Source organism: Strongylocentrotus purpuratus, unplaced genomic scaffold (genome assembly GCF_000002235.5).
Source record: "Strongylocentrotus purpuratus isolate Spur 01 unplaced genomic scaffold, Spur_5.0 spur5_scaffold_18, whole genome shotgun sequence".
In the NCBI taxonomy this organism is placed as follows: domain Eukaryota; kingdom Metazoa; phylum Echinodermata; class Echinoidea; order Camarodonta; family Strongylocentrotidae; genus Strongylocentrotus; species Strongylocentrotus purpuratus.
In genome coordinates this window covers 21,523,946-21,542,156 of record NW_022145603.1, presented here as the reverse complement: position 1 = coordinate 21,542,156, position 18,211 = coordinate 21,523,946, and the positions used below count along the sequence as shown (strand labels likewise).

General features: G+C 37.5%; 1 protein-coding gene across 3 annotated transcripts; it reads left to right on the top strand.

Annotated features, from left to right (window-relative positions):
* The first annotated feature begins 1,105 nt into the window (after positions 1–1,105).
* On the top strand, positions 1,106–18,211 carry LOC115918754. 3 transcript variants are annotated; one of them, XM_030989444.1, is made up of 10 exons: positions 1,106–1,284; positions 6,169–6,712; positions 7,813–7,916; positions 11,418–11,563; positions 13,614–13,735; positions 14,585–14,741; positions 15,155–15,291; positions 16,348–16,479; positions 16,785–17,025; positions 17,682–17,853. In XM_030989444.1, exons 2-10 carry the CDS (start codon positions 6,385–6,387, stop codon positions 17,833–17,835), a joined length of 1,521 nt encoding a protein of 506 aa, XP_030845304.1. In that variant the 5' UTR covers positions 1,106–1,284; positions 6,169–6,384; the 3' UTR covers positions 17,836–17,853. The 3 variants fall into 3 exon arrangements, with proteins under 3 accessions (XP_030845304.1, XP_030845306.1, XP_030845305.1); XM_030989446.1 differs by having other exon boundaries at positions 1,110–1,284; positions 6,580–6,712; XM_030989445.1 differs by lacking the exon at positions 17,682–17,853 and adding an exon at positions 17,936–18,211 and having other exon boundaries at positions 1,115–1,284.

Sequence of the window (18,211 nt, the reverse complement as noted above, 5' to 3'; positions counted from 1 at the left end):
TAATTATTAAAAAAAAATAAAAAAAAATTATACCCACGGTTAACCTAAAAAAGGTGACCTTACCCCCTCCCCAACGAAGAAAAATGTCAAATTTTGAAATTTCGAGACCAAAAAAAAAAAAAAAGTTCCCACTGCGAGGGGAAAATTACTTTTTCAATGACAGAAAACATTCAGTGCCAAAATCCAAGCTTTTGAGGACGTCCCTTGGTCTGAAAGTATAAGGATTTGACCCTGATATTAGAAATTAAAAAAACCCCTTCCTAATCTATATAATATGGACGTCAGGAGATCGGGTGAGGGTGCAAAAAGAAAAGAAAAGAAAAGAAAAGAAAAAGAAAAAGAAAAGAAAAGAAAAGAAAAGAAAAGAAAAGAAAAGAAAAGAAAAAGAAAAGAAAAGAAAAGAAAAGAAAAGAAAAAGAAAAGAAAAGAAAAGAAAAGAAAAGAAAAGAAAAGAAAAGAAAAAGAAAAGAAAAGTAAAGAAATGAAGAAGAGAAAAAAGAGAGAGAGAGAGAAAGAAAGGAAAAAATAGGAAATAACCAAAAAAAAAAAGGGGGGGGGGGGAAGGAGAGAAAATTGAAAAGAAAAGAAAAGAAAATGAAGAAAAAAAAAGAAAAGAAGAAGAGAAAAGAGAGAGAGAGAGAGAGAGAGAAAGAAAGGAAAGAATAGGAAATAACCAAAAAAAAAGTGAAAAAAAGGAGAGAAAAATGAAAAGGAAAAGAAAATAAAAAGAAGAAAAAAAAAGGAAAAGAAGAAGAGAAAAGAGAGAGAGAGAGAAAGAAAGAAAGGAAAGAATAGGAAATTAACAAAGAAAAAAAAACGGAGAGAAAAATGGGGGAAAAAATGCAATTCAGAAGAAAAGAATAATGAAAAGAAAAAGAGGAAAGAAATGAAAATAAAAGAAGTGAAGATAAGAGAGCAGAAGAGAAGAGCGAAGAGAAGGGAAGAGCTAGAGAGTGGAAAAAGAAAAGGAAAAGAAAAGGAAAGGAAGGCTCATACCATGCATTTTAATGAATCATGCTTCAGTGAATTTTTCCAGGAGCAAAATGAAATGGAAAATAGTTTACATAAGAACTATTTATAGGTATTGCACAATACACGGAATACAAGAACCAAGCGAGTCGAGTTTAGCCATAGACATTTAATAGTGTCAAGACAATCTACTCTGACTTATTTTCGTAGTACCTCCGTGGAGATTACTATACTATAGCAATAGCGCTAAAGAATCTGTAGCTGTTCATGAATATCCGCCTTAGTTTTCACTTTAGCTTTCAGCGATAAATTAAGGTAAGTGAGAAAACTTTCAAGCTTGTAGCTTATATCAATTTTGAATATATTATTTTCATAAAATGTTAATATTGGCATCATTATACATTATTTCATAAGTTTATTTCTTTAAAAAAGCTGTCATTTACTTGATAAATCCTGTCTAATTGACCAGTGAAAGTCTTGCAAGGCTTCACACACTGACACAGTTATTTATGGCAGGATGTGTGGTCCCATGTATTGCTTTGTGTGTATTAAAATCTACTGTAACTTGCATGAACATGATGAATGTCTTAACTTACTTTGGTTTGGGTTTGACTCAGTCAAGAGTCTAGCACTTTATTCAATCATCATTTTGGAATGACATCGATCGTGTACTTGTAGATCTGGCAAGACCAGTCAGGCGCAGTGCTGGTTGCCAGCGGTCCGATCTTGACTTTTTTGTTATCAAACATTCTTTTAATAATTTTTAGATCTAGACTGCAAATTTTTCAAAAGCTGACAATCATGATGATGATAATCATCCTACAATATTAAAAAAGCAAACCTTAACTACAGAGACGCCAATTTTAAAGATCAGCTATGCATGACATTTTCATGACTTGGCGCACGATGATGCGAGAGGGTGACGTATAGACTAGCGAATAACGTTTTTTCAAAGTCGCGCTCGTCGTGCGTGAGAGCGTTTTCAGAGTTTCAGACCCTCAAAATGTGTGACGTCACGCATAATGCGTGACACTTGGTAGCTCTGTAATTAGAGTAAAGGAGCCCGTTTTCGGCCACTTAAGACAAAATCCTATTTTTAGGACCCTTTACTTCCTATTTATTATCATTTTTTGTTCAAATCATGAAGCAAATATTATTATTTAAACAAAACAAGAATCCCAGAAAAAAATCACGAATTGCCATGACAATATTCATTTCAATTTTCACTGTTTCGGAGTCAGTTTTCGGCATAGCGTACCAGTTTTTGGCCGCATGTACAAAGTCAATAGGAAGCGCGCGCACGCGCCGTGCGTTTCCGCGCTGATCTATAGCACTAGCGGGCGGAGCAGATATCCCACGCCGGAGCTCCCCGGAGCTCGCCAGGCCGAAAACTAGTACTGTGGTGATCGGATATTGGAATCTGAATTAGACAGAGATATCGTGTGTGCGTTGCGGTGTGCGGCTGCATTGATTTAATACATGCGATGAGATACTTTTGAGCTTGCGACTAGCACAAAATCGGGCTCTAAATCTGAAAAATACTTGAAATAAAGCTCATTTTATGGTACCCATATTTCTTACAAACACGCGTAAGATACTCGATTTTTCAGATTCGGGTAGCGAGACCGCCGATTACATTGCTAAAATGTGATATTTTTGGATATATTTAATATTATAATATGGTTCTTCAGTGACACTGGCATGGTATGGTATGTGTGGGATATGTGTTATGCTATTATGCGATGTATTTTAGAGTGATTTTACCTCGCATCCAACCAATCGGCCGAAAACTGGAGCTGGCCGATTACCGGCTCCTTTACTCTATGCATGATGAATATATAAATTTCATTACATGATTATTAACTCCGCGGGAAATGCTCCCATCAACGATTCTCTCTGCCGCATGCAGAAATTCGCATTGCCTTCTTGATTGTAACATCACACTGTCCCATATTTTCTCTCTTTTCTTCCGTCTTGTCTAGTCTTTTCTCTCAATTTTTGTTGTTGATGTGTGTGTACACTTCTTGTTTCTGATACCACCTTTTTCCTAATGTATTCTTAGGTACATGTAGTCACAAATATGTACTCCCATTATGTTTATCTTGTTGCTTATTGATGTACCAACTACCAACCAAAAACCCTAAAACTTACGAGCTCTGCTCTTGCCAGGATCTCCTCGTCTTTCTTTTAGTTCACTTTGTCTTTATCATTACCATAATTTGTTTTTTGCATTGTAAATGTGTAATGATCTAATGTTATGCTCTGTCTATGTGTACAGGTACAGTGTATGTCATTTGAAAGAAAGACAACTAAATATCTTATCTTATAAATAATAATTCATAAATTAAAGACTAGAAGTAGAAATTAGAATGTGGAAGAAACATTATGAATCATTTGAATGTGATGTCATTTCAAAACCACACTCTTGCATAATTTAATATGGGTTCCATGAACAGAGGATGGGCATCAAAGCAAAGCTTTTTTAATAAAGATGGCAAGAAGTTATGCTTTTCAAAACTCAATATATATATATTCTTCACCTCGAATGAATTTATCACAATCTTATGCTTCAAAAATACACTGTGATTTGTTCATCAAGTCTTTTTCTTCATATAAATACTACTGGTATGTTGTTTTGGCCTAGCGCTTTAAAACAAAGGCGCGAATCCTGAGGGGAAGCCCTAGCCCTGCTGACAAATATCTACCAACCCCCCTCCCCCCTCCCTTTCAGAATGGATTTCATCCCCTTTGTGTCTACATGTATGTGAATTGTCATGTTTTCTGTCTTTTTGCTTTGGAGATTTTGTGTGTAGTTTGTTTATTGAACAAAATAACATGCATGTGGGCAATTCCACGGTAACGGAAGGACACTCAGACAAGATTTTTGAACTTCAGGTTCATACTAAAAGAACTGTTTTATTAGTATAAGATGTGAAACAGTACAGATATAATACCTACATGTATGTAAGTGCCTTTAATTCTCCCCCAAAAAATTGTCATTATAGTTAAGTAGTTTAAGAATGTGCATATTAATTATCTCGGTAACGGAAGGACATAAAAATGGACATGGTTTTTCCAGTTAATTAGTGTTTATCCAAACTTTGTGAAGTTGATGAAGCTTTCCACTTGACTGAAACACATTTTGTTCCCCATAGTTTAATACATACTAATAAAACATTTCTTTTAGTATGAACCTGAAGTTCAAAAATCTTGTCTGAGTGTCCTTCCGTTACCGTGGAATTGCCCATGTGCCTTATTCTGGTGATGGTTTGGGAAGAATACTGGGTACTTACAGTAGAGGGTTTTCTCAAATCTATAGTAGACTTAGACTAACTTACATGGAGTCATTGCAGGCTAATAATATTGGCAACATGGGAGGCCCTGTGTAGAGGAGAGTCGCCACCTATACTGTAAACGTTAAGAACCCACTGCACTATTGGTATAAGAGTAGGGGGAAACCCCTAGTGGTCCACCTGCACACCCCAGTATATATACTTTTCTTTGTTCTTTTGTGAGCTGAATACAAAGATGTATTTATGAGACTGTCTCCCACGTGGGAATTTCATTCACATACACGTAGTCTCCAAATTGGGCCATACAACTGTTGGTACATACATGTACATGTACTTTGGGATATCATGAAAAGCATTCTGATTTTTCATTTATGCCATCCAGGACCCGTCTTATAAAGAGTTGTGATTGATACAAATTGATTGCAATTTGCAAGTCCTCTAATCAATCACAAGTTTGCACTCTCCAATCTTTTACATGTACATGTATGTACATACATTGTAGTTGCGATTGATATCAATCGCAAGTGTAGTTGCGATTAATCGTAACTGTGTACATATGTACAAGACAGGGCCCAGAAAAGATGAAACACTCCAATTAGCCATACTGTATTTGCCTATCCGAAAGTACTTTAAAACAAAATTTTTGTTAGTTGATTATTTGTATGATTTAAGTCCAAGCTCAATGACCACTGGAAACTGAAGTGTAATAATTTTGAACCTAACTGTTTAAACTAAATTTTGACCCTTGAGGATTGATTTGATGAGCTTTAAGTGATCAGGGATCAGACCTGTCGAATGGCCCTCTACAAGTCTTTAGACTTAATGTGCGTTATGATATCCAGGTAATATACATGTAGGCTTAGAAATCTCAAAAGTCAATATTTTCAGACAAAGAAACCTCCTGTCCTGTATTGTGATGTACATGTATTCCTTTAGGCTTACTTTGTTCCGTCAGGTCTGTGTGTTGTGTTGTAACACAAACTTTTGTGAAAATATACCTCCAATGTCCATACTCACTAAAGGTTGGGTAAAATTAATGAAAATAATCACAATTTTTCCAAAGGTGGGCCATCAGATACATGTACGTGTACATTTGTGAAAGCATGCCCATCCAATCAGAAAACGATGAGGTGTCAATCGCTGGCCTTTTTAAAAATAAACTCTTGTAATTATTTATCTTAAATTAAAAAGTGTCCAGTTGAGATTAGACTTTTTCGTAGATTTGCTGTATCATAGTGTAAAGTCCCACACAAAACAAAAGTGGTCTCACATGGTTGAGGACTTGAGCTGCACTATAGATTTTATTCCAACCACAAAATGGCTGCCAAGATGGCTGACATGCAGTCCATCAAACAATAATCACCAATCACAAGATTGGACAATAAGTAGGTAACCAATAGAAAAGCTTGTAAAAGATAGAGTGCCATGTGCCATGTGTGCTGGGTTGAATAGCTAAGAGATAAGGAAGAGTGTGTGTGTGTGTGTGGTGCTATAGCAGGTAATGTGCATGAGGATGAATGAATAGGGACAGAACAATAGAAGCCAAGAGCTAGCAGACAGGAGAGAATGAATGTAGGTCAGGAGTGCGCTAAAGCATAACGGAGTGGAAAATAAATGTACAGTGTAAAATAAACAAGTAACCACTTGGATCAGTGAAATTAAAACCTTACAATAGGTTTTCAGAACTTTTTGGGTAAACTAGACCCAATATTTTGGCGATAAGAGGGGCATATTTCTCAAACTATGTTACATCCAATTTGTGGGTAATTAGGGTTCGTGGAACATGAAGACGCGAAGACCTGATTGAACAAAGTAAGCCATTCCTTTCATCATCCTCATTTTACATTGTATGTTGTAATCCACAATTCCACATTTTCCTATTTTCCTATTTCATATGTACCTGTAGAACAACATAGGTGTTTGGCTGATCTTTCTTCTTGAACTTTGACCTTGCTCGCTGATTGTTCATCTAACCTGCCTGGTGTTTTGGATGTGGGCTAAAGCAAGTTATCTTCACAGATCTATCCTACATGTAGATTGCCCTAACTGCATGTCTGACACTGCAAGTTTATTCACTATTTGCCAACTCTGCATGCAAGCCCAGCACTTGTTTTAACTGACCATGGGCGCTAGTAGTAGCGTGCACAAACACAAAAAAGATAAAGGAAGAATCAGCCCAAATACTCCAAAGAGCGGAGATCCTATAGACGGTAGTAACCATAGACAGGAATGTGTGGTAGAGGATATTCCACAAAAACGGAATCAAGATGGCGAAAATCAAGAAGTGACTACCAAGAGCAAATCTACGTCTCCACAGGTTGAAGGCCCTTCGGCACAGGATTCACAGGTTGGGATGGAGAGACAGACGGAGCGTTCATCAAGCATGGAACCCAAGGACCTCATGATCAGTTACAGCCATCAGGACAGGGACAAGATGAGGATGATGATAGGTAAGATTCTATCTGATCATGAATGATACTACTTCTAATAATAAGATTGCTGATGATGCTGCTGAGGATAATGGTTATGATGATGATGATGATGATGATGATGACGCTTGTGATGAGGATGATGACAGGTGAGTTTCTATCATGAATGATGCTACTAATAAGAGTGCTGAGGAGGAGAAGGATGTTGATGGTGGACTTGGTGGTGGTGGTGGTGATGCTGATGATGTTGATGATGAGGAGGATGATTATTATGATGTTGATGATAATGGTTATGATGGTGATGCTGATGATGGTGATGATAATGGTGGTGGTTATGATGCTAATAATGATGACGATGTTGATGATAAGGATGATGATGATGATGATGATCACAGATGATGATGATGATGGTGGTTTTGATGATGGTTATGATGATGCTTGTGATGAGGATTGTGATGATGGTGATGAAAAATCATGATGATAAATGATGATAAGTAATGGTGATAAATATATTCAGTGATACGGATAATGGAATTGTAAGTTTCTAATCGTAAATGATGAATATATATATGTTAATGTATTACTTCATAATCAAAGGGGTTATGCATGATCATTAGTCGAATTCAAAATTTACCCCTATTTGTACTTTGAAAAACATTTCTTTAAAAGATAAGACCCCTGTGTGAGGAAAAATGGGTGCAAATGGTCTCTAGATATGTGCATAACTTTTCTTTTGTTCGTATCAAGTACACATTTCACAAAATTTACCCTACATGTACTTTGCAATAATACATAAAAATGCATTCTGACATAGCGCAATATCTGAACCTTAAAAAGAAAATATATTGTGGTGATAGTGGTGGTTAGTTTACCTGACATTAAAGAAAGCAATAAATGCTTGTTAGTAAGCAACCAGAAGACCAACGGCTTTAGGTCCTCTCCGAGGGACCTGGTAATGAGAATTAATGCCTTACCAAAGGGCAGTAGCGCATCGCCTTGGTTTCATACCCGGGTCAACGGGTTACTAGACCACTGCTCTACCGACTGAGCTATCGCGCCTCTTCTATTGCTGTTTGATAAAACTGCAACCTTTTACTAATATTATCTATATGTGCATTTAGATGCCCTAGAGAAAGCTGGTATCTCTGTATGGGTCGATGAGACGGGTTTGAAGGCTGGCGTCGAGTTCCTGAACAAGATTGGACAAGCTATCATAGATGCCAAGGTATGTCTCTTATTCCCACTACCATGCGTAAACCCAGAGCAATTTATGGTCCCTTTTTAGCGACATTTTATTATTTTTTAATCTTTTTATCTACATGTAGGATGCTCGGAATGACATATTTTACATAATTTGGAGAAAGTGCAAAAAGTCTCTGTGAATTTTGAGTTCATTTCCGTGTCAGTACATTGTGCCATTCATGAATAAGAGCGATTTGATCAAAAATAATCATTGACATCTCTAAATTGGCAGTGCAGAGAGAGAGAGATGTATAATCACTGTTTCTGTTTTTTTTACACAATGGCTGTTTCATGTTGATTTAAAAACAAAAAATTATTCGCACCGATTCAACTGATTACGGTATACATTTTAACTACATGTATGAAAAGAGTGGAAATTACAAATAATTGTTACGCAACTTGACGAGGAAAATCCAATTTATTTTGACCTTTTAAAAAAAAAATTCTGCTAATATGGGTTAAATTACATGTAAACCTAATCAAGTGTTTAATAGCGTAGCATAAGCCCAACGGTCAATGGGAAGTTCACCCTGATATTAAGTCGGTTCTAATGTCAGCAGAAAAATGAGAGAAACAGGTCAGGGAAAGTTTGAGCAAAAAGCAATTCAAAACAAGAAAGTTATGAATTTTGGAAGGTGCAATTAATCAAACACTTTTTTTTTGCTTAACTACTGTGCATGTACATATTGTACATACATGTCTGTACCCTTGTAGCTAAATTGTAGGCCACTGCTCTTTATCCAATGAAGACAAGTGGCATCCGGTCTGGTACATATTTTTCTTATTAAAATTCTGTGATTTCAAGGCCAAAAAAATATAGCAGACTCATGATCAGACGAGGCAAATATTTGGCCTACTTTTGGGTCATTTTTTTGTTACAGTTGAATAGTCATTGTGCTTTACGTGTAAAGTAAAATTTGCTTAGTCAATAGAATGGTGTGTAAACAAATTGAATGGTGTGTAAACAAATGCCTGAAACTCAAAAGAAATTGCAATGTCAATGCATTGAGAGGCAAAGGAAATTCCACACCTAATTTAGCAAGCTACGGTACTCTAAAAGAAAGCAGAAATGGTGTCTAAGAATTTTCTGTAAGGTTTTTTGTAAAAATATTGAAAGAAGCACAGTAAGAATGAAACCACAGTCCATTGGCAAGCTCTGTGTAATGTTAGAACATGGCTTGCCCTGTGTGCAAAAACCTTATAAATGTCAGTACTTCTAAATACGTTTTTCTTTCCAAATGTATCTTCATGTGCATGTGTATTGGTGTGATAGTTTGTTCACTTGACTCTCAATCCAAAGGTCGAGGGTTCAAATCCTGACCTGGCACTAGCATGTGCATCCTTTGGCAAGGCAGTAATTCACATTTGCCACTTTTCACCCAGGTGTTAATTGGATACTGGGTAGGATGCAAAGGTCATTGTAGTTTGTTCAGCACTGTGAGCGTCTGTAAAGTGGCGTAACCATTCAAGTCATTGTATCTGTTCATCTTAGTGCTGCATACACCATTCCACTCTCTCCATTGCTGATTTTTGAACCCCTTTCTCTTCCCTCTCTCTCTTTTTACCTTGTCTCTCGATCTCCACTCTCTTTAAATCTCCCTCTCTCTTCCCCACTTCTCTCTCTGTCTCCCCTGCCCTTTGTCTCCTCTGTCAATCTCTTGTATTTCAATCTCGCTCTCTTCCCTCTCCCTTTCCCCCTCTCCCTTTCCCTCTTCTCACTTTCCTTCTTCTCCCTTCCATCTTCTTTCTTCCCCTTCCCTTTCTGTCCTTCTCTCTCAATCTCTTGCTCCCTCTACTTTGTTCTATCTCGATCTCTCTCTCTTTTGATCTCGCTCTCCCCTGCATAGGTTAAAGGTTCATAGTAGTGGGTTCCAATGGGGAATTTGACACCATTTGGGTGTTTACCCAATAAGGTGTTATCAGTCACCAAGATTGGACTTCACTTTTTTACCCAACAGGTCTTATGTAATGCACGGTACCTTGAACTTATAGTACTGCCATTATGATAATGAATTCTCATCATAATAATACTTCCTTCACTCTCGAGATATGAAGGCAAGCTGGAGTATTTTCTGGTGGGACAACAGGTTTCGCTGCCTAAGAGACCTGTACACACATTAATTGGTAATTCAACTAAATCTGGTGTCAACAAATTATGATGCATACGTCTGGGGGGTGTTTCACAAAGATCCTACGTTGAACTTATCTACATGTATAAGCGTCCTTAAAGGTAAAGACCAGTATTGGAAACGCCCCACTTTCAAAAATGAAATGGAAGCTCTCATTACCAATCATGTGAAAGAATATGTTTTGACTAATACATGATGATAAAAAAAATGCCGGGAAACCGCCTACTAATTCATATATTTGGTAAATTTGTTTCTCTCATGGTCTGTGAGAGATATAGGGTAGTCCCATATACATCTTTCTGTGTATAGTGCTTGTAACTTTACGAAGAATGGGCCAAATTTCTTATCATTTTGATGATTCCAGAACCTTGCAGATGCTAGATGCTAGATGATCAACCTTTTCTGATCGATTCCACAACGTTTCTTTCACAATGCAATCGCATGACCATAACTGGTCTTTACCTTTAAAAATATTTTGTAAAAGTTATTTTAAAAAGCATAAAATGTTGATTCAAATCATTCATATTTTCTATTATCATGGGAGATTTCATGTTCTTTTGATTTGATTTTGATTTTGATTTGATTTATTGGTTTCTGCATCTTTTTTTTTCTTTTTTCATCATACATTTTCATGAACATAATATGGTTTGATACAATATTTTAAGTGTATATAATTTTATACAGATAATGAACGAATTTAAACAAATATATTGAATGCATTTATTAACATACATTAGATGCAGGAGGGCTACAGAAATAAGCAAAGTAGCTTGACGTGCCCGCAGCCCTCAACTTAGATACAACAACAATAACAAATACAAATAGAAAAGACTGACTTGCAGAGAAGAAAAGGAAAGGGGAGAGAAGGAGCGTTGGTAATAACACAATAAATCTCGTACATCTGCTGATTGAATGCAGGTTTATTCATAAAATGGCTAAACGATGCTAGGTCATGGACGAGTACACATCATTATTGAATATACAGTCACTGTACACACGAACATGAATACAGTGCAATTACACACGACATGATCAATACTTAGACAATAACATAGTTTTAACTGCCTTCTTAAATGAATACAATGTCCTAAGGTTTCTTGATGTGGAATTTTATGAAAAGTCTAAAATACATCAATTTTTGCTTTTTGATATATTTCATTATAAGGCTACAAATGGCTCTCCATAATATTTAAGTCAAACTTAGAGTTAAGGGCAACTTTGAATCTTTGTGAAACACCCCCCTGGACACCGACTGCTATGTGGCTTTAATTATCCATTCATGCACTTCATCATCAACTCATATTTGTGACTCATTTGAATGTACCCTCTCTTTCTCTCTCTCCATCTCTCTTTAGCTCTTCCTTTCACTCCTCAGTACCAGGTCTGCTACCTCTAAGTACTGCAAAGACGAGTTAGCCTTGGCCTATGTCTCCAGCAAACCCATCTACCCTTGCATGATACAACCTCATAAGCAAGTCACAGAGGTCATGGATTTTGGCATGTAAGTAGGGCTCGTCCGAACAGCATAGGCCAATAAACAGGAGCCAACCTATTGGGTGTTTAGATGAGAATTTAATGCTTCGATCTACTGACATCAATCACATATTTGGGCTTGTTATAAGGCTCGTCCGAACAGCGTCGGCCAAGAATCAGCAACCAATAGGTTGGGTGTTTAGATTTACATTTAACAAACTTTGCTAATGTCCAAATTTGATACCTGACTGTAGCTCCAATTTTGATCATCATGTTTTCATACAATTGTTCTACATGAATTTATTTCCATTTCTCCATCATACTCTTCTTCTTCTGTTTCCAGACATTTTTTGTATAGTAAGTCTATTTACATAATTTGCTGATTGGTACCACAGATCTACTGCAAGATAAACAAGTCAGAATATGGTTTCCTTGCCAGAAGTCAAGACCTGAGCAAAAGAAGGCTCGTCCAAATAAAGCAGCCGCAACCCCCCCCCCCCCCACAACAACCAAACAAACGCTGCAGTATTTCTAAGTGTAAAAGAATGCCATTTGCACGCTACATGTATTCACTGAGCACTGTGTCATAAGATAAATATTTTGAACCCTTTTACACTGACTTTATAAAAATACATCAATACACCACAGTTTACTGCGTAATGTCTGAACAAGGCTTGTGCTGCAGCAAAAAAGTGTAGGTACCCTGTTTCGATTGACTCTACACCTTTCAAACACTATGATGCAAACAGTCCGTTATTATGCACAGTGCACATGGCATGACCAAACTGTTTATTTGCACAATTATGACTTATTGGTTCTTTTGATACTTGATCTGTACAGATTTATATATGTGGTTGAAGGCTACTGCTTACTGGTGTGGTGAACCGCGAACTTCATCTCATATCGTTTGCAGTTGATTTGTTAATCTTTTGTGGTTTTTCTTCATCATCCGTGTGGTTTCACTTTCATGTCCTGTTTAATGAGAAACCTGTGTGGAGCAAATGGAAAATGGTTGCTTATGCAGTACACTCTGTACATATAGTTAACAACTAAAAGTATTCATACCCTTGCCAAGTTTTTTAGTTTTCTTACCTCTTTTTATTAAATAATTGTGACAATATTGTTTATCCTTGATAGATAAAGCTTTGTGAATATATAAACCTTTAATATCCATCATGAATAAATCATATTGTCAAAATCATTGAATTAAAAGTTTTTTTTAGTTTTCTTACCTCTTTTTATTAAATAATTGTGACAAAATGGTAATATCCTTGATAGATAAAGCTCTGTGAATATATAAACGTTATCGATCGTGAATAAATCATATTGTCAAAATCATTGAATTAAAAGAGGTACGAAAAAGAAATATTCCTACTCCATGGGCAATAGTGTATTTCAGAAATTTGAGCTATATATAAACAGTCCCTTTTGAGGACTACACACACTCAAGAAAGAGAAATTTCGAGAGTCCTTTTCAGGACTTCCAATCCTACCTCTCTCTCACATGGTGCAACTGCAAGCCTACTGTAGATAAATATTAGTTTCCAAAAAGAGATATTGAAAGTTTAAACATACTCTCAGTGAAACGAATCAACTTCATGGGCAAAAGTGTAGCATAGCAACTTTAAAGGGATCCAGTAACTTTGTCTTAGATCCTTTAAAAAAAATCCTTGATTTAGCTCATGCTGCAATGATAATTATAAACCTTTAGGTCAGTTAGGAACCACATGACTTTTCCAAGCTGATCGCCTGTCTGATTATGATTAAAAATCGACATCAAATTTTGCGTTTGCCAAACGGTTTTCATAACACTAAAGTCTATTGGAGAAAACGAGTACTGGTATTGTAAATACCGGTCACTCAAAGGTTTTTACTTTTTTGAGGCACTTCTTGATCATTTTGAAGCGCGATTTGTTGAGGGCTTCAATATTACACCTTATCACAGAGACTGATAACACATAGTATCGTGTATCTCAGATTTAACATTGTTAAACGATGCCTTTTAGCCTCTTTAATATATGCAGCTCAAAATATTTTGTTGATGATCGGTACACTTCAATCTTTTCTGTAATGTACAGGCGTCTCCAGCTGGCTCCAATCAGATGGTTTGATTTCTCCGATGAGGATGATTTTCAGGGATCCTTTGACAAGCTTGCCACCTGCATCAAACAGAAGCTCGCAGAGATCGGAGATGAAGCCAGTAAGTCCATAAATGTACTGTATACCCTAAAAAAACAAAAAACATGGTAATACCATAGTACTACCATGGCTCTGCATGTATATATTTAGTGTACCATATAAATAATGTCACTACCATGGTAGTACCATGGTACATGTACCGTGGCCAAAATACTGTGTACCATCATGGTAATTTTGTATAAGGATAGATAAAGCTGTTTTTTTTGCATGGTTTTATTTCGTGAATTTCGTGATATACTCAAATTTAGCAAGATAAGAGAATATTGCCGCCTTTAAACGTTTTTTGTTCTTCCCCCGCAGTAGGGTTCCGTCTGGAGCCTTAGATATGTACATGTTTAATAATCTTCAGTTCTTGTATAGCACATCATAAATTATGAAATTACATCTCTATGCACTTCCAAAGAGCTCTTGGAAATGATAACCCTAGCTTTATGTATGTGTGCAGTGCATTGGCAGTCATGGAGTACTGTAAAACATGGATGTATCGTGCAAACCCAGTAACATCATTTGACTAAAAATCACAAATGCACAATTAAACAATCTGAACAAGCATGTGAAACAAACTGGGAAAGTGATAAAAAGGAACTATACACCTTTTTTTAAAGCCACACTGTCCTACTTGTAGCTACTTGCTTCCTCTATATAGAAACTTCCCCAATCGGTGCCTGTTTGTCCCCCATGATCCTCTTTTTGTTATGATAATTGAGAGCTGAGTTAATGAGATAGCCACCTGTCAGTGACTCGCTGTGTGGTTTAATCCCTTCTGGCTGAACAAGTACAGCCGGCCTTTAAGAGACCTTTTTTTTAACTTAAAAAATTTGTTCTCATAAAACTCTTCTTTCTTTGTTAGACCGTACTGAAGGAAGTGCTAAGAAGCACAAACAGATCACGAGAAAAGAGACGAGGACGAGACTCAACGTCCATCAGATCTTACCCCCGACAGAGGCCATCATGAAAGACTTCTGGGCTGTCCATTTCAAGAACAAAGAAAACGTGCCTTTAGAAGAGTAAGTATGGCATTTAATCTCTCTATCTGAAGGCTTACAACCCAAGCCCTTTCCTACGTTAACTAGTCTACTCAACAAAACGTTTTCCTGTTGACTGTGAATGTATTAAAATTGCAATATATCTTTGTAATGGTATTATTTGAAGCTCATCTTTTGAAAAAACAGTATAGCCACATTGAACCCCTTACCTCAAGAGCAATACTAATAACACTATGCTCGAAGAATTGTTGGATATACTTTAATTTTTAGCCAACGTTATTTTTCAATCAATCATTGAGTAATTAATGTAAATATGTATTGAAATTATGCAAATAAAGACCTCACTTGAGGAAAAGAGAAAAACAAAATCAAGAGCAATACATTTTTGGGTGATTGTTACACTTTCATATTCTTTGTTTTTGTTTTTTCCTTAGGTTTATGTCTGCCTTCAAGAACGACTGCACAGAAGAATTATCTAAGATTGGCGTAACCTTGGAATGGATCATACCCGTCTTAAAGGAAGAGTTAGATGAGGAGCGTGATGATATCATCACCAAAGAGAGCTATGAATGTAAGTGTAAAGACCAAGACCTACTTGTCTCAGGGCTCCACACTAAATTTTTCAATAGGCGATAATAATAATAATAATAATAATAATAATAATATATTGGGTTCTTGTATAGTACTCATATATGTCAGACTTGACTCTCATGACGCTCCAGGTTTTTACCCTGGCTTTAGCATGGCTACCATTACAGCACTCTAGCATTTCAAGGAATTAATTCCTGCCAGGTACCCATTTACATCACCTGGGTTGAGTGTGGCAAATGTAGATCAATGTTGTGCCAAAGGACATTAGTGCGGCGGCGGGACTCGAATCGCGGACCTTGTGATCCACAGGTCCGTGACGTATCCACTCGATCACAACCTCATGGTATTTCTTGATGGGACCACAGGTTTGCTGTGTACGAGATTTGTACACCCATTAATGGGTATACATTAATTCCACCGAGTCTGGTGTCAGCGGAATGAAAACTGACTACCTTCTTCCTTTCAAACTGACTACCATCTTCCTTTAAATTTTCGGGGGTCCGCCCAAACTAAGATTCTGGCCATCCATTTGTATGAGGTGCCTGCTAATTTTGAGTCCTAGAATTAGATGAAAAGCATGAAGACTGCAGAAATGTTGCTATAGCCTCATCTGTTGCTGTCTTTAAAGTTTAGTTGAAGATGCACTTGTTTTCAGGAGCTTTTCAATAGTTTTTTTTATTATACAGTAGGCTTGCGAGTGCACTATCTGAGAGAGAGAGAGAGGGAGGATTGAGGAGTCCTGAAAAGGACTCTCTGTAATCTTTCTTGAGGGTGTGTAGTCCTGAAAAGGACTGTTGGTGTAGTCTTAAAAAGGATTTCGTTTATCTTTCTTAGCTTATAGTTCTAAGGAGAACTATAGCGCTTGGAGAGGATGAGTTTTTTTTATTGTGTGTCTGTAAAGTAGCACTGTTAGAAGTTTTGTTTTCATCACAGCGCAGTAGAGTATATTTAAATAATACATGCACTATAAAAATTGATCTCATTATTACTATTATTATACTTGTGTTATTATTTTTGGACCATTCTGTTCCTTTAGATTTCTGTACTATTGATGAAGAGCGGCTTGACTTTTGGGATCGAGTAAAGGAGCAGGCGTTGGAACGCTACACTATGCTTGAGGTCTTCAGTATGGACTCGACCGTCAGGATTGATGCCATTCAGAATCTGGGTAAGAAACTCTTACCTTTGGCACTTCTTTAAAGCAGGACTGCACTACTTATAGCTACTTGCACCCTCTACGTAGCGACCAATGCCTAAGCGGTACCTGTTGATCCCCCATGGTTCCCTTTTTCTATGTTAATTGAGAGCTGCTTTGATGAGATAACCACCTGCCAGTGACCATGCAGGGAGGTCTAATCTCTCCTGGCCAAACTAGTACAGATAGGCTTTAAAAGGTCTGTAGATATTTTGGGGTCATTTGTAAGTACTATATGCTAACTCCAAGCTGGTCTATTGCTATTTGTTTGAATGCAGCCAAGTTCCACACCCGGTCTGTCATGGAGGCCATGATGGATCTCTGTGCCGACAAAGACGACAACGTCAGGGCCGTGGCGTCGCTCTCCTTGGCCCGCGTCGCGGACGGCAAGAACCTCCGCGTGATCCGCCGTCTGCTGCGCCTGCTGAAAGACCGGGACCGCCTCGTGAGGCAGAGCTGCTGTCTAGCCCTGGGACACATGAGGGCTAAGCAAGCTATTCCAAGCTTGGTCCAACTATGGTAAGCTACCGGTATATGTGTACCCACCTGATCAAATAGATATATAAGTTCTATACCTGGGCCCATTGCACAAAACTTACCATTGATGGTAACTTTGCCATCAATTGCAACTACCATGGTAACAGGGCTCAACAGCCAATCAAAATCAAGGTTTCCATCATGTAGTTACCATTGATGGCAAAGTTACCATCAATGGTAAGTTTTGTGTAACAGGGCCCAGGTCTGGTCCAACTAGCTATATGTGTACCCACCCCGGCTCAACTAAGATACAACTGAAAGTATCCCATCAGATGAAATAGATGTAATTGTTTGTACCCTTCCTGGTCCAATTATGGATAGCTCTAATGCAATTATCAATTTCATGAATTCATATGACAGACCTGTTCGCTACAACAAATAATTGTTTTGAAGCTTGTGAATTTAGTGATATGCACTTCATTTGGTTAAGTCACAATGAGCCGGGTAATGGACTGGACAAGCCTTGTTCGTTATGGTATTCTAACTTTAACTGTTTGCAGTGCATATTCACTTATGCACTCACAAACATGAATGATTTGTATAATACCTAGATCATCAGACAAATACCCTTGGAAAGATGGCTGAATTTATCAGAGAAAAATTACGATGAATTAACCTGCTTCCTTGTATCTGTGTAGGAGGAACGATGCCATATCTAATGTGCGTGAGGCTGCTCAAATCGCCCTGCATATAACCCAAAATGCATGCACGTTGAATAGTTCCAAAAATGCACGCCCTTGCAATAGTATATCTATTGAATATCATGTGACCAACAATTCTCCAATGACATGACAAGAATCTACTTAAATGTACGTGTTGTATAATACCTATTATTGAACAAATACCTATTGGAAAGACGGCTTGAATTTATTATTTGTTTATTTCTTTGTAGGAGGAACGATGCTATATCTAACGTGCGTGAGGCGGCTCACATCGCTCTAGAGAAGATCGGAGGGGATGAAGCCCAGGAAGCCATTCACATCACCAAGGTGCTCAGTGCAGAGATCAAAGCCCTCGCTCAACAGAAATAAGACAGGGTCTGTATTCCATGGAGTGATAATCTAGAATTTAAAGGCAGTCTGTACTAGTTTGGCCAGGAAGGATTAGACCACCCAGCGTGGTCAATGGAAGGTAGTCATCTCATCAACTCAGCTCTCAATTAACATAA